Consider the following 17,819-nt stretch of genomic DNA (forward strand, 5'->3'; position numbering starts at 1 on the left):
CGTGGATCAGGTGTTGTGGGTGAGGTACTGCCATGATTCCGTGTTCTTGAGTTCACTTCCTAACTTGGGTTAGGTGTTGTTTCCTTGAGCAAGACACTTCGTTTCACATCGCTCCAGTCTACTCAGCTGTGAATGTGTACAGACATAGCACAGCTCTCTCTGTCTTTCTCATCCCGCCCCCTCCTGTTGTCAGCATCTCTGATGTGCCTCTGAGTCAAAGGTCAGTATGTCGGAAGAGTGTTTGCCTGCTCCCAACTACATAGGGATCTACAGCAGCCAGGGAGAGCGTGGTGCATGTCCTCAGGTCCTTCTTAAATCTCAGTGATTGCGCTAATTAATAAAACTAACAGTGTGTTTGTATGTCGTTAACCCTGCAATTGCCTGAGTGTGTAGTTGACCCTGCCATATTTGTTTTGTGAGCTGGCAGAATCATTAGCACGTCGGGCGAAATGCGTAGCCGTATTTCGTCTGCCGTTACGTTCTGAGTTCAAATTCCGCCGAGGTTGACTTTGCCTTTCATCCTTTCGGGGTCGATTAAATAAGTACCAGTTACGCACTGGGGTCGATATAATCGACTTAATCCGTTTGTCTGTCCTTGTTTGTCCTCTCTGTGTTTAGTCCCTTGTGGGTAGTAAAGAAATGCATATTTGTTTTGTGTGTGTGTGTGTGGTCCCTTCTGGAAAGAAATCAAAACAATAAAACTGATGTTGGTGTTGTAGGACAGTCCTCCATCTCTCAACCAAACCCGCAAGGCCAAAGAATCGAACCCTGATGGTGGTAAAGATGGTCTTGCCTACACCTGTCTCCTAAAGAACGAACTCCTCTCGGCTGGGATTGAAGATATCAAGGTTGGTCGCTTTCTTTGTTATTGTTGAACCTCGTCACCTTCTTCGAAGTGGGTAATGCCTTTCCTTTCCAATCTTCCATAAAAGAAAAAAATGTCCAGCCACAGTGAAATTATTACCTTGGTTGGAAACAGGTGAGGGTTGGAAGCAGGAAAGGCACCCAGCTGTAGTAAAATCTGCTTCAATAAATTACATCTGGCCCCTTCCATAATTATTGTTATCAATAATAATATTTGTCTTGTTTGTATCTTGTTGCAGGACCAACAACCTGATGACCGCCGAATTCTTGTTCCTAAGGAGAGTCGTAACTTGTTCAAGGTAATTGCACCTGGAATAACTTCTGCTAGAAATAGCAGTTAAATTGCATTCTACTTTCTTGTAAATGAAAGACACATTAGATAATGTAATCTTAGATACACTATGTCTGAATAAAACATGGGTTGGTCATGGGTGGAACATCTTTGATCATAAGTCTGTTGGATCAAAACTGACCTGGGGTTAAACAACCCCACACCTCCCTCTATTATGTCTTGAGTGATGTCCTTCTTTTTCTACATTGCAGTATTATGTTCCCCGGCGCAGTCCTGACGCTGCAGATTCGTCTCCTTATTCTCTCTCCCCTGTCGGAAGTAAAAGTCAAAAGCTGCTGCGTTCACCTCGGAAGGTAAGTCCAACGCTGTGTCATTTACAGTTTGACCCTACACGTGTGTGAATATTGTGTGTGTGTGTGTATATATATATATATGTGTGTGTGTGTGTGTGTGTGTGTATTTAGGGCTAAAAAACCACTAGGTGGATAGCCATATGCTAGAAGAAGATCATATATGATCTAACTACAAAGAAAGAATGTTCTCCTGAGAAAATTCTGGTGTTTGCTGAATTTTCTCTGGAGAACATTCTTTCTTTGTAGTTAGATCGTTTGTGATCTTCTTCTAGCATATGGCTATCCACCTAGTGGTTTTTTAGCCCTAAATATACACATGTATTGAAACTTTTTGTGATTTTTCAGATTTTTTATATGCTAGGCTACTGGTTTTAAATTGTTATTAATTAAATTAATATTCAATTTATCTCCCTCATTATATATATATATATATATATATACACATACACATACATACATACATACACATATATACATACATACATACACATATATATATACATACATACATACATACACATATATACACACATACATACATACACACATATATGCTCATTGTATGCAAATATCTAGTTTTATATACACACACATCAATTGTAATAATGAAGTGAAACCAGAAAGTGATATTTTGAAATCGTTTAATGCATCTGTTTTAGGTGTGTGTGATATATCTGATAGGATGTATATATATATATATATATATAATAGGAAATGCATCCGTTATGTAAGACTTTCTTTGGTTAAAACATTTCAAAATTCTGGTAACATCTCCATTGATGTTATTAAAGTGTTACTCGATGTTGTGTTCAACTCTCTCTCTCTCTCTCTCTCTCTCCTCAAACAGGCCATGAGAAAGATATCAAAAATTCCCTTCAAGGTTCTTGATGCCCCAGAACTCCAAGACGATTTCTATTTGAATTTAGTCGACTGGTCATCACAGAATGTTCTTAGTGTCGGTTTAGGCACTTGTGTTTATTTGTGGAGTGCATGTACTAGCCAGGTAAGTGACCCTCTTATGTCTGTGTGTATGTATATATATATATAATGTGTGCACAACACAGTTTATTAAAAAATCTAAGAGAAAGTAAAACAAGAGTTTTCAAGTCTTTTGCTGTGGAACTTAAAACCGATATAAATACATCTGGTTGTTCTCTTCATACACAAAAAATAAAGGAGATTGCTCTGGTCTTAGAATGACCTTATAGTAAATAGCCATTTATATTAAGTAGAAACTGGAATTCACTTGTCATTGCTAGGCTAATTTGCATAGGAGACATTGGGGCAGGGGCAGGATTGATTATTTATGTATAGCACTCTGTGAGAAACGTTTAATATTTGTGACAGCTGAGACAACAGAGTGCAATAGGTATAGGTGCACAGTCCTGGTGCACTGTGGAAATGGTGAATGCTGCTACTACTACTACTACTACTTATTATTATTATTATTATTATTATAGTGACATTTTGTTTGTTTTTGTTCTTAGTTCAAATTCCATCAAGGTTGACTTTGGCCTCAATCTAAAGGACCAAAGGCCAAATTCCAGACTTTGTGTCTATTGTAGAATGGATATTTATTATTATTGTTATAAAGGTAGAGAGTTGGCAGAATCGTTAGCATGTTGGACGAAATGCTTAGCAGTATTTCGTCTGTCTTCGTGTTCTGAATTCAGATGTCACTGGGGTTGACTTTGCCTTTCATCCTTTTGGGCTTGATAAATGAAGTACCAGTTATGTACTGGTATCAATATTAATTGACTTAATCCCTTCCCCCCAAATTTGAGGCCTTGTGTTTCCAGGAGAAAGGATTATTATTATTAAACACTGGAATTTGTGCCAACAGAATAATGGTGGTACAAGTACTGAACCTCTTATCTGGCAACCTTGGGACCAGAGGTGGTCTGGATTTCGGGACACAGGCTATATATACTGAAAATATAAAATAAACAATGTAAAGTAAAAAAACAAAATTGTATAACATACAAATGAATACATTTCTAAAGTAGGGTCTGTTTCATTTTTATTAAGCCCCTTAAAATTCTTTAAACTGAAACTAAGCAGCCGCGTGGGGAACTACTACAGCCCATGAAATTCAAAGTTTGCCAGTTTCAAAAATTACCGGATTACTAGTAATTCCAGATTTCTGGATTCTGGATAAGAGGTTTGGTACCTGTACAAGCAAATCCAGAAAAGGGGTCAGAAAAATGCTAAAGCCACCATACTCTGAAACACATCAATGCAAATAGACTGCGAGATAAGGTTAACTGACCAGATATTGTTGTCAGGGACAACTGGAGAAAATTGCTTCCTAATCATCATATCTGTTCCAAAAGAAAATGTATCGGAGAAATTATCTAAACACAAAGATCTGAAAATAGAGACAACATGAATCTGGAGATCTGAAAACAAACAATCCCTATAATAGTGATTTGGGTATGGTCAGAAAACTCGCCGACAAATACATAACCAAAACCCCAGGACTTATATATATATATATATATATATAACCCACAGAAAACAGCATTGCTAGGCATCGTGCATGGCCAAGGCACACAGAGCTGTGCTTGGTAGTGCAATGAAAGCACATATTCACTATAAGACTACTGAATAATGATAATGATGATGATAATCCTTTCTACTAAAGGCACAAGGCCTGAAATTTTCAGGGAAGGGGTAAGTTGATTTCATTGACCCCAGTGGTTGACTGGTACTTATTTTATTGACCTCAAGAGGATGAAAGGCAAAGTTGACCTCAGCTGAATTTGAACTCAGAATGTGAAGAAGGACAAAATTCTGCTAAGCATTTCGGCCAGTATGCTAACAATTCTGCCAGCTTACCGCAACAGAGTGGCCCAAAACCTCCACTGGCCACTCTGCCGTAAGTATGGGTATGAGGTTATGGGTGCTTGGTACCAACATACACCGGAAAAGGTAATGGATGAAAAGGGGAAGGTAAAAATCGTCTGGGACTTTGATTTCCAGACAGACAAGGTGTTAGAGCCCCGAAAGCCGGATATAGTAACCCTTAAGAGGAATGACAAACAAAAGTGCCTAATAATTGACGTGGTGGTGTCAGGAGATGAACATATCATCATGAAAGAAAGAGAGAAAAGGTTGATAAATATGGAGACCTGAGAATTGAGATTGCTAAGATGTGGCAGCTACGAGAGTGGAACATAAAGGTTATCTCTATTGTGAACCAAGCATTGGGTTCAATACCAACCAATCTGAAAAACCATCTGAAAACCTTAGAAATACCCTTCAATCTAGATGTATTGCAAAAGTCGGTATTACTTGGAACTGCATGCATATTGCGTAAAGTAGTGTCTGTCTGAGGTCCTTGTTGTGACTTGACAAACAGTGCAAACCCCCAACAGACACAATATCTTCAATCAACAACCTCACGATATTGTATACTGTGCAACCTCTGTAATAATAAATAATTATCCTTTTTACTCTAGGCACAAGGCCTGAAATTTGGGGGAGGGTGGGGTCTAGTCGGTTACCTTGACCCCAGTGTTTTGCTGGTACTTAATTTATTGATCCCCAAAAGGATGAAAGGCAAAGTCGACCTCAGTGGAATTTGAACTCAGAATATAGCGATGGATGAAATACCATCAAGCATTTCGTCCAGCGTGTGAATGCTTGCTGCCTTAAATAATAATAATAAATAGTGGCTTCAATTTTTTGCACAAAGGGAGCAGTTTCAGGGGTTCAGGGTTCCATTCACCTCTTCAGTATATGACTCTGATACTTTATTTTATTGACCCCCCCAATATGAAAGGCAAAGTCCACCCAGGTGGAAATTGAACTCGGAACTAAACAGCTGGAAGAAATGCCTCTAAGCATTCTGTCTGACCCTTGTTAGACATTCTACCAGCTTACTACTACTACTACTAATAATAATAATCCTTTCCACAGGAAGCACAAAGCCTCAAATTTGGGGGAAGGGATTAATGTGATTACATCGACCACCAGTGTGTAACTGGTACTTATTTAATTGACCCTGAAAGAATGGAAGGCAAAGCTGACCCCAGCAGAATAATAATAATTGTTTGTTGTTGTTGTTGTTGTAGGTGACACGGCTTTGTGACCTGGCTTCTGATGGAGATTCTGTAACAGCTGTATCTTGGGCTGAAAGGGTGAGTTTCATCATCATCACTATCATCCTCCTTCTCTTCCTCTTCCTCAGCTCCCCCTTCCCTCCTCATCTTCCCCTCCTCTTCTTCCCCCCTCTCTCCTCATCTCCCCCCTTCCCTCCTCAGCATCCTCATCTTCCCCCTTCCCTCCTCAGCATCCTCATCTTCCCCCCCTTCCCTCCTCATCTTCCCCTCCACTTCTTCCTCAGCATCCTCATCTTCTCCCTCCTCTCCCTCCTCATCCTCACCTCTCTTTCTCTTCCTAACCATCATCACTTCCACCTCCACCACCAGCTGGTCTTTCTCTTGTTATGTGTGTGATTGCATATGACATTTGCTTGCTGTGTGTTTGCGTGTGTGTGTGTGTGTGTGTGTGTGAGAGAGATGTATAATATATATGTGTGTCCCCCCCGCTTCACCCAGGTCTCTCAGGGTGTTTTTTTGTTTCTGTTGTAGGGTCATCTGGTTGCCGTGGGAACCCACAAAGGTTATGTCCAGATTTGGGATGTAACTGCAAACAAGAAAATCAACACACTGGAAGGTCACACAGCTCGCGTTGGTAAGTGGAAGGGTTTGAGTTCAATACTTTCTGGGGCCAGGGGTGGGTTAGTGAGTCTGCTAGAAATAGCAGCCAGATGTCCATCGAACCGCATACTGCAGCATTACCGTATCTGTGTCAACACCACACTACACACTACTGACACGACAATAACAAAGGAGGAGGTCACATCAGATTATGTAGTCCTAGATACACTATGCCTGTTTTTGTTTCGTTTCAGGAGCATTGGCTTGGAATGCTGACATACTGTCTTCTGGTAGTAGAGACCGTCTGATCCTTCAAAGAGATATACGCACCCCTTCTTTAGCCCCAGAGAGAAAGTTGACTGGACACAGGCAAGAGGTAATTATTTTGGGTCATCAGTGCCCCTTCTGCATTCATCCCAGTCCCTGTCTCTCTATCCATCTGTCCCCACCTGTTCCCCTTTTCCATCCCTCTTGACCATTTCTCTCTTATTCACCTTCTTCTTGCTTTTCTGGCTGCGGTGGCCATGTATCTCCTCTCATACGAGACACCTGGACCTGTCCCTTTTTTTTTATACTGACCCCTTTTCTTCACTTCTCTCAGTGCTACTCCTCACTTCAGTGAAGGGGATTTCTGTCTTGCAAATTACTTGGTAACCTCATTAATTGCTGGTGCCACATAAAAAGCACCCAGCACCCTTTGAGAGGTGGTGGACATTAGGAAGGGCAACCAGCCATTGAAATCCTGCCAAAGTAAACATTGGGACTTGGCACAGTCCTTTGGCTTGTTGGATCCTTTCGAACCATCCAACCCATGCCAGCATGGAAAAGGGACATTAAATGATAATGATGATAACAGAGACAAGGTAATCAAATCATTTCTCTTTGATGTTTTAATTAACAAGACAATGATATCATCATTGCCATTGTCATTTTAAAGTTTACTTTTCCATGTTTGCATGGGTCAAATGAAAGTTTTTTGTGGCTGGATGCTCTTCCTAGCATGAATCCCTGTCTTGTCTCAAACCAAGTGATAATATCCCAGTCAATTGAACAACCCAGACATGTTTTATGTTAGTTAGTTAATTTTTGGCTCAAAAAGCAAAAAGCAAGGCCATGTAGGGGGATATGGAGTTATGTACAGGGTGGTTTTCATGCAAAGAGTTCAGGCCACTTGAGGTCAAGGGAGACTTTGAACCGAGCGGTCGTCGGCATCTTCACCATCTCATCTGGCAGCTTGTTCCACAGATCCGCAACCCGGACGGAGAAAGCCCCTCTCCTTCGATTGAGATGAAATCGTCGCAGGTAGAGCTTTGCGGAATGACCCCGCAGCCGACGCTCTGGATCAGGAGTGAAGAACAGCTCTTTCGAGAGGTTACACTTTCCACTTATGATGTTGTGAGCAAGAATGAGATCTCCACGGCGGCGGCGTTTTTCAAGAGAATAAAGGTCGAGCATCTTCAGCCTTTCTTCATAAGACAAATGCTTGAGACCAAGAACCATGTGGGTAGCCAGCTTCTGGACTCTTTCGAGATGCTGACACCTTATGGATGAACCTTTTGTTTACAAAGAAAGTACATGTGAAGACACGTTGAGAAGCTTAGTGTGCTTTCATGGTGGACAGCAAGCGAATGATTTCGTTAGTGAAGCCAATGTTAATGAGCAGTAAGTAATTAAGAGAAATACGAAAATCATTCACACATGCACACACCTGTCTGTCTGTCTCGCTAAAAAACAGGCTTCCATACAGTTTCCATCTACCAGATTCACTTACAAGAGAAATGGCAGAGCTGTCTACCTTGGACTACACGAGAGAGAGAGTACCATCAATTGCTGCTGTTAATGTCTCCTTGTTCAGTTTTGATAATCACAAGACATCAATGAATCATCATCATCATTTAATGTCCGTTTATCCATGCTGGCATGGGTTGGACAGTTTGACCAGGGTTGGTCAGCTGGAAGGCTGCACCAGACTCCAGTCTGATTTGGCAGGGTTTTCTATGTCTGGATGCCCTTCCTAACACCAACCACTCCAAGAGTGTAATGGGTGCTTTTATGTGTCACTTGCGTGACACTGGTATCTGCCACGACTGCGATTTTGCTCGGCTTGATGGTTCTTCTTCTCAAGCAATGTCAGAGGTCTGAGTCATTGACTCTGTGAGGCCTATATTATTAAAAGTAGGCTTAAAAATGGTGTGGAGTGTTTGGACACACGGACACACCCAGAGTCTTTCTAACCAACTAAACTACTGTTGTTTTTCTTCTATTTTCCCAGGTGTGTGGTCTCAAGTGGTCCCCTGACCACCAACACCTGGCCTCAGGTGGCAACGATAACAAACTGTTTGTATGGAATGTGACCAGTGTGAGCCCTGTGCAGACCTACACGGAACACCTAGCAGCCGTTAAGGCCATAGCCTGGTCCCCACACCAACACGGTCTGCTGGCCAGTGGTGGAGGCACAGCTGACCGCTGTATGAGATTCTGGAACACCCTCACTGGTCAGCCCCTACAGTGTGTCGACACTGGATCACAAGTCTGTAACTTAGCCTGGTCCAAACATTCTAACGAGTTGGTAAGTTCGTTTTAATTAACAACCATTTTAATTACTATCTTTTTTACCTTAACAGGCATCATTATCATCATCAAAGTTATCATCTTCTACACCACCCCACACACTCCCATCACCACCACCACCACCACTACTACTACTCCCCAACCACAATGCACCACCATTATATATACACAGACATATACACAAACACCTATATACTACACACACATATCTATATATATATATATATATATATATATATACACACATACATAAACAGATACGTGCATATGCATATGTACACACACACACACACACATGCATATATATATATAAACGCTAATAGCACCAGTAAGAAAGCCACTATGGCTGCTACCACAACACACCACCATTACCACCGCCCTCACCATCACCACTACCACAGTCATCATCACTGCCACTACCACCACCACTGCTACTACTATTACTATCCCACAATGCACCATGACCACCACCACTGTCACTATATTAACTTGTCTGTTGTTATGTTTCTCTCTCCGCAGGTCAGCACCCATGGCTACTCCCAGAACCAGATTTTAGTGTGGAAATACCCAGGTCTTGTCCAGATAGCAAAACTTACCGGTCATTCCTACAGGGTCCTTTATTTGGTAAGTGTGTTGAGGTTAAGGAACCACCCCTGGTTCAGTACAGTCCTATTGGGTGTCGGGGTAGCTCCATTCCCTGCCAAACTGAAGTTACAGTCCAGCAGCCCCTACTTGGCTGCAAGTGAGTAGGACAACTGTTTTTGACTGGTCACCATGGTGAGTGGGTGGGTGGGTGGGGGGAACTGTGGGTTCCCCTTGAGAAGTGAAACCCCAACCCAGATCTTTGACTGTACTGTCAGTTTGTGTGAAGCATGAGACCCCCCACATCTCATGTATCTGTGGTATGATGTGTGTTGCCCCAGAACTGTGGCCTTGATGTGTGTCTGTCCCTGTTTAGGGATTGGTAATTGCTCTGAGCTTGTCAGATCTCAGGGTCTTGGTCCAAAACTTGAAATACAGGACTGGCCTTCATGAGGGTGAAGATGCGTGGCTTAGAGGTTAGGGTGTTTGGCTCATGATTGTAAGGACGTGAGTTCAGTTCCTTGTTGTGCATTGTGTGCTTGAGCAAGACACTTTATTTCACTTTATTGTTCCAGTCCAATCAGCTGGCAAAAGTGAGTTGTACCTGTAATTCAACAGGGGCCAGCCTTGTCACATTTTGTGTCACACTGAATCTACCTGAGAACTGCGTTAAGGGTATGCGTGTCTGTGGAATTCCACATGTTAATTTCACGAACAGGCTGTCCTGTTGATTAAACCACCTGGAATGCTCATTGCCATAACTGATGGAGGGCCAGGTGTTGTTTGTGTTGTGGAAAGAGACTAAGCTGAAATGTATCAACGAAGACCCTTAAGGGCTGTGTTTGTATATCCTAACCCTAACCCTGAATGTGTATGAGGCGGGTTAAGAAGGAAAAAAAAATGATGGGGGTCATACCAGAATAGAAGTGTGTGTGAGTGTAATGACAGGCGACTGTGTTTAACCCTTTCGTTACTGTATTTATTTTAAGATGCTCTGTGTTTCTTTCAATTACTTTAAATATAAGAAAGAATTTAGTAAAATGACTTCGTTATCGTTAAGCTAGTGTTAGGAACATAAATTGTGACTAAGGTTTGGTGGAAGATTTTAATTGAGAACTTATGAAAACAAGACATTTGTATTACAGAGCCAGAGGTGGTTTCAGCCAGGTTGGTATCGAAACGGTTAAACACAATTCTACATTTGGGCAGATGCACATTAGAAGCAGTTGGAAGGGTGTGCATTGAAGGAAATTTAGGCTATTATTTCTAGCATATAGAGTGACCACATTGTGGTCTCCTTTTCTTCTTAATCCTTTTCTTACCATATTTCTGTTGAGATGCTCCGTGTCTCTTTCAATTAATCTTAAATATAAACAAAGAATTTAGTAAAATAACTTCGTTATCATTAAACAAGTGTTAGGAACATAAATTGTGACTAAAGTTTGGTGGAAGATTTTAATTGAGAACTTATGAAAACAAGACATTTGTACAACAGAGCCAGAAGTGGTTTCAGCCAGGTTGGTATCAAAAGGGTTAACGAACAGAGGAAATAGTGAGGGTGATATGAGAGAACCTTGGGGGGTGGGGACAGCATTCAGATGCTTCTGTCCAAAATAAGGCTTATTTATTTATATTGTTTTTTTTCTCTTAGCTTCTAGATTTCGATGATGTGATTGTTTATTTCTAGACTGACATTGTGGGGTAAGTGTGAGAGGCCAGACCTGGTTAATGAGGTCATCTGGTTGGAAGATGCTGGTGTGTTTAATAACAGATGGATAGGACCTATGAGGAGGTGGTTCAATAGAGTGGCTGTCATACTAGATACAGTGGGGGGGGGGGTTATTTGGTGGGGTGGTCATGGTTGATAGTGGAACAACAAAGCTTTCTCTTTCAAAGGTAATGACCTCTGGTGGGGATTGAGAGAGATTAGGGGTTTGATAGATGTGATGTGGGGAATCACTTAGGTGAGTGGCAGGGTATGGGAGGTAGTCTCTGAAATGGGACACATACTGGGATGGTAGGTAGGACCCCATAAATATAGGAACTACTTGTGAAGCCAGTGTAAAGACTGGGACTGGGGAGGGACAATTAAGGGCATTTTCTAACCCCATCTGCATGTAGTGGGGGTGGATGAAGTGTTTAATAAATGTAGGGGGGACTTGGGTGTGTGGTATATTGTTTGTGGAATTGTCTAGGTTTGAAGGGTCCACTGGACCTGTTTTAGGGTGGGGTGAGGATGTGAAACTTGTCTTGTGGGTTGTCCTTTCCTCTATCTCTGTCATGTGTTGGTGGAGGGTTCAATATTGGCTGATGCTGATGACATCGCTTGCAGAAGTGAGACTGAGAGAAAGAAGTGTGCGGTGTTTGGCTGGATGGATGTTAACGTGGCCCATGGAGTGACCACCCTCTCCCAACCGTTTTCTCTGTTGTTTCCAACTGTCCCTTTCATTATTGCAGGCGATGTCTCCTGATGGTGAGGCCATCGTCACAGGGGCCGGTGATGAAACACTCAGATTTTGGAATGTTTTCAGCAAAACACGTTCAACAAAGGTGAGAATCTAACAAAACCACTTTGATAATGCTCTGCAAAGAGCCATTTCGTTATTTGTTTTGATGTCTGTCTGTTCGTCCATGGACGAACAGTCATTTAATTGTGATCCAGGGTTTATAGCTGGATGTTGTTCCTGTCACCAACCCTCACCTGTTTTTCAAGGGAGAAAATTTTATATTCTAATCAGTTTGTACCTGTCACGAGGCCAGACATCCTTCAAAGTTTCATCCGAATCCATCCAGAGGTTCTTGAGATGTCTTATCCATGGACAAACAAACAAACATGACTGGAAACAATACCTCTGCCTTCGCTAAGGCAGAAGTAATAATATAATAATAATCATCATCATCATCATCGTTTAACATCCGTTTTCCGCACTAGCACAAGTTGGACGGTTCGACCGGGGATCTGGGAAGCCAGGGGCTGCACCAGGCTCCAGTCTGATCTGGCAGTGTTTCTACAGCTGGATGCCCTTCCTAACGCCAACCACTCCGCGAGTGTAGTGGGTGCTTTTAACGTGCCACCAGCACAGGTGCCAGGAGAGTCTGGCATTGGCCACGATCGGGTGGTGCTTTTAACGTGCCACCAGCACGGAAGCCAGTCAAAGCGGCGCTGGCATCGGCCACGTTTGGATGGTCCTTTTTATGTGCCACCGGCACAGAAGCCAGTCGAGGCAGCGCTGGCATTGGCCACGTTCGGATGGTGCTTTTTACATGCCACCGGCGCAGAAGCCAGTCAAGGCGGCGCTGGCATTGGCCACGTTCGGATGGTGCTTTTTATGTGCCACCGGCACAGAAGCCAGTCAAGGCGGCACTGGCATCACCCACGTTCGGATGGTGCTTTTTATGTGCCACCGGCACAGAAGCCAGTCGAGGCGGCGCTGGCATCGGCCACGTTCGGATGGTGCTTTTTATGTGCCTAATAATAATAATAATAATAATAATGAAATTATTGTGTACAGTGCTCAGGTGCACCGCAACTCGTCAAAGGTGCATGTACAGTACATAGAATTATGTATAAAAGTCAGGGAAGTGAACAGTATGTGAGTCATGATATACATGTGTGCATGCGTATGGAGTGGTGGGGATATCAGATTTTGTGTTGGTGAATTTCAGGAAAGATGGAGGATTTAAAGGATGCAATGTCTCGGCAACTAACAACTGATGCAGGTAGTTTGTTCCATGCTTCAGCGACTCTGAGTGTGAAGAAATGTTTCCGAAAGTCATGGGAGCTGTGCTGTTTTCTGACTTTGTAGGCATGCTCACATGTGTGTTAGACACACAAAGCCCCAAAAGGTGCTCAAAGTGGTTGTAGGTGTGATGCTTAATAATTTTGCAGGTGTTTTACCAAATCAGTTTTTTTTGTTTTTCTGTAAATTCGAACAGTATATACCCCCCCCCTCCAATATATGACTGTATACACACCATTATAAACACTTCTCTTTCTTTCCTTTTGCAGGAATCTAAATCAGTGTTGAATTTATTCACCCGTATCAGATGATGTCTGCCCCACCAACGGCCCCTGCAGCTTCACCACCACCACCACCACCATCATTCTGTTGATGCTGCTGCTGCTGCTGTTCTCATTGTTACCGTGGTTACTACAATGTTCAGTTTCCTAGCAACGAACAGTCTGACAACTCCTCCCCCTTCTTCTTCCTCCCTCATCCAACTGACTGTTTTATTTATTGTGCAAAGAGGGTGACAGTGGTGGGGGGGGACTGTTGCCATGGATACTCTGTCTCTGTCTGTCTGTCTGTCTGTCTGCTGCAGCATCTTCATCGTCATTATCATTTGCCTCTTCTCCATCCCACCCCCCTCTTGTTTCCCCTGACAAACATCCAGAGATATGTACTTGGGTGTGTGTGTGTGTGTGTGTGTGCATGTATGTGTTTATACACACACACATGTGCACTTACATACACACATACACTATTTATAAAAATTTCAGGGGTTTTGGCTTTAGTACTGGGGTGACAACATTGGCTCCCTCACCCACACACTGGTACACACACACACACACAGTTGGATCATAAACATACACACACACACACACACACGGCTAACACTTTCGTTTATATATATTAACATATATATTTATATACTCGCATGTAATTCTATTATATACACACACACACATGAATGCACACACACACACACACACATACACACACACACAACACACACACACACACACAACACACACACACACACACACAGTCAGTGTCCCACAAGTCTCTCAGTATTGATTTTGATAAATTTTTATTTACTGTTTTACTTTTGAGGAATCATTGCCGTGTGTGTGTGTGTGTGTGTGTGTGTAGATATCTATTTATATACACCCACTCGCTCATGCAGAGTGACAAAAAAACAAACAAAAACTGCCACAAAATGCTAAGCCAACATATCACGCCCCTCCCTCCTTCATCCTCCTCCTCCTCATCATCATCACCATCATCACCTTGATGTCTGTGTGTCCAGCAAAGGTCGGTGCAGTTGTACCCGGGAGAAGGGTCATTTCCCCACTCCCTCCTCTACTGTACTATATCAAGAAAATGTAAATTAATAATTAATAATTAAATACATCAAATGTTGTTAACGACTTTCTGTTTTTCATTGAGTTCTGGTGGCACCCTCCTGGGGTCCTACAAGATTTGTCATCGTTGTTTAGCCTTGGGTCAGTCCTGATACAGCAGATCTATGATCAAAGATGTTTCAGCCATGACCATTCCATCTTTTATTCTGGCATAGTGTATCTAGGACTACTTTATCTAATACGTCCTTCCTTTAACCCCAGATCAGTGCTGATCCAGACAGAGCTATGATTAAAGGTTTTCCAGCCAAGACCATCCTATAATGTACCTAGGGCTACATTAGCTTATATATCTTTAAGACAGTACAGTATTATCTGAGGGGAATTTGGATGTTATTTCTAGCCTATTGAGTGGTCACATTGTTAATAACGGTGTGGGAATGGCATCCTCAGTCTTGCGTCTCTCGTCAGTTTAGAATCCAATTTCCTAAAGTTGTCTGAGTTATTAAGAAATTCATGAATTAATGTAATTAATGTTGGAAGTTCTTCCTGGGTTTAGAAGGCAAAATGTGAATAAATAGGCAAATTAATAGGCAAAATGTGAATAAATAATCGTTACATTTGACAGAATAATCCGAATGGTAAACAGTTAAATTAAAGATTTTAAAGAGAATTTCTGAGACTCAGACACCTACTTTTCATTGTATGAATGTCACAAGATCCTTAATAGGGACACAGTTAAAGTTAGCTATATACACCTAACCAACATAGGCTCAGTCTTCAGTAACAATAGCATCAAGAATATCCCATATTGACATTGTAACTAGATTTCCCAATAACTGTCCCTTGAATAAGTACCTGGAAAAAAACTGATTTACAAGGCCCCAACCATGAACAGATGGGATTACAAAATCTTGGAATGATGAAATGCCTTCAAGGAAAAATAGACACAGGACTTGGCTTCATTTAGAGATACGAATAAAAGGCATGCAGTATCTTTGTGCAAAAGAGTATGTGGACGACCCCGCTCTCATAAACTGGAGCACCGTAGTCAAGGTGAGCAAATATAAGCTGATACAATCTGTGTATCACAGAAATGAAATATAACCCCCCCAACAGTGCATATTTTGAACATTGAGGAAGAAACATTCTCTCCTTGCTTACAAAAGCAACAGTATACACTTACATCCAGGAAAGTGCACCAACCAACCATGGGACTCGAACCTATATCTCTCAAAGACAACAGCTAAGTGCTTTACCATTAAGCTAAACTGCCCGCTGACAAATTCACCGCCGAATTTAGACGCTAAATACTTTAGCTTTATGGGGCAATCATCATCATCATCATCATCATCATCGTTTAACGTCCGCTTTCCATGCTAGCATGGGTTGGACGATTTTGGCTGAGGGCTGGCAAACCAGATGGCTGCACCAGGTTCCAATCTTGATCTGGCAGAGTTTCTACAGCTGGATGCCTTTCCTAACGCCAACCACTCCGAGAGTGTAGTGGGTGCTTTTACGTGCCACCGGCACAGGTTCCAGGGGCGTCTGGCATCGGCCACGATCGGTTGGTGCTTTTAATGTGCCACCGGCACGGGTGTGTGTAAAAATGTAAACAAACAAATACACTTAATAATAAATAATTTCTGTAAGTATGTATAATTCGAACTTGATGAGTATATTACAACAAGCCAGCCGACATCATAGATCTCTTCTGAGATGTCTTTATCAATGTACCTGAAGAGACCCACACTGATGAGTCGAAACATAAGTTGTACTCAATAAAAGTCTTAATACGAAATCCATTTCCTATTATTAATACTGTATATATATGTGTGAGATGGGCTTCTTACAGTTTCTGTTTAGCAAATCCACTCACAAGACTTTGGTCAATCCGAGACTATAGCAGAAGACACTTGCCCATGGTGTCATGTAGTAGGACTGAACCCGAAACCATGTAGATAGGACGCAAACTTCTGACCACACAATCACTCCTGCGCCCATCCAAAACGGACATTGGGACACGAACCCACACCTCTTAGTTTCGCCGTAAGTGTGCTGATCGATCACAATATTACATTCGGAGGGGGAACATATTTATGGATGAACAACCAAGCACACGATAGATCAATGTCTATATTCACCTGGGTCTGAAGACGATCATATATTTACATTACAGACAAGCGCGCGCACACACACGCACACATACACACACACATACACGCATACACATATACATATATATTTCTTTACTACCCACAAGGGGCTAAACACAGAGGGGACAAACAAGGACAGACAAAGGGATTAAGTCGATTATATCGACCCCAGTGTGTAACTGGTACTTTATTTATCGACCCCGAAAGGATGAAAGGCAAAGTCGACCTCGGCGGAATTTGAACTCGGAACGTAACGACAGACGAAATACGGCTACGCATTTCGCCCGGCGTGCTAACGATTCGGCCAGCTCACCGCCTTTGCATATATACATATACACACACAAATACACATGCATGCACTCACACGGTAAATAGGGTGAGTGTGTGCGTATATGCCCATATAAGTGAAAGGTATGAATGTGTGTGTGGAGAAGGATGGTGAAAAGCGACGTGTGTGTGTGTGTGTAAGTTGTGTGAATGTATTGAGAGGATGTGGGTAAGTGTAGGGGGGAAGGTAGATGGTCTACAATTGGGGCTGCAGGTAAGAAGATGAGATTAGAGGAATTGGTGAATAATTTTGGAAAAGGTGGCAGAAAATGCAAGATGGAAAAATGGAGGTAAAGAATTTAAAGCATGGAGTATATACGTTCGGTGAGAGAAAGGAAGCTTCGGTTCCATATGAAAGAGAAAGGTGAGGGATCTTGTGCATGGGACCTAGACCAAGAAGTGTTTGAGAGGAGCGAAAGTGTCGAGAGACAGGTGACCCATTCCCAAGTTGAATGTCTAATAGATACTCCGCGAGTCTATCTGACAGTTCGAGATACTTTGCAGCACATATGAGACATTGTAGGAGTTGCAGCCGGATATTTGATCCTATGACATCGGAAATTCGGCGTCATTATCTATACTTTTGTTTTGCGTGCGCACGTGTGGTGTGTATATATATATATATATATTATATATATATATATATCACAAGAAATGGAGATAAGGAAGTTAATCTCAGCAGATATCGAACAATGCTTTTGTTAAAGTCGTGAAATTGTAATGATCTTCCAACGATAACTGACGAGGAAAGATCATGTTCATGTCTTGTTTTCCGTTTGTTCCTTTGTCGGTCCTCTGTTTCAATTTTGGTCTCTTAGGTTTATATATATATACCGGAGTAAACACATAAATGTGAAACAAGGTGGAAAAAAAGAGTACTCAAATACCAGAGGTAGAGTAATATGCTTTATTTAAAGCAGCAGAAAA

General features: G+C 42.1%; 1 protein-coding gene across 1 annotated transcript in view; it reads left to right on the forward strand.

The window, feature by feature from the left end:
• Positions 1–13,927, forward strand: part of LOC115229229 (fizzy-related protein homolog) — a 32,503-nt gene extending 18,576 nt beyond the window's left edge. Inside the window, exons 4-14 of the mRNA XM_029799616.2 lie at positions 720–848; positions 1,104–1,163; positions 1,408–1,509; positions 2,357–2,512; positions 5,586–5,651; positions 6,105–6,207; positions 6,428–6,549; positions 8,446–8,742; positions 9,264–9,368; positions 11,784–11,876; positions 13,336–13,927. Of these exons, the coding sequence (XP_029655476.1) occupies positions 720–848; positions 1,104–1,163; positions 1,408–1,509; positions 2,357–2,512; positions 5,586–5,651; positions 6,105–6,207; positions 6,428–6,549; positions 8,446–8,742; positions 9,264–9,368; positions 11,784–11,876; positions 13,336–13,377 (1,275 nt within the window). The 3' untranslated portion in view covers positions 13,378–13,927. The remainder of the gene's footprint in view (positions 1–719; positions 849–1,103; positions 1,164–1,407; positions 1,510–2,356; positions 2,513–5,585; positions 5,652–6,104; positions 6,208–6,427; positions 6,550–8,445; positions 8,743–9,263; positions 9,369–11,783; positions 11,877–13,335) is intronic.
• The last annotated feature ends 3,892 nt before the right edge of the window (positions 13,928–17,819 follow it).

Source organism: Octopus sinensis, unplaced genomic scaffold, assembly GCF_006345805.1.
Source record: "Octopus sinensis unplaced genomic scaffold, ASM634580v1 Contig12188, whole genome shotgun sequence".
NCBI classification, from domain to species: domain Eukaryota; kingdom Metazoa; phylum Mollusca; class Cephalopoda; order Octopoda; family Octopodidae; genus Octopus; species Octopus sinensis.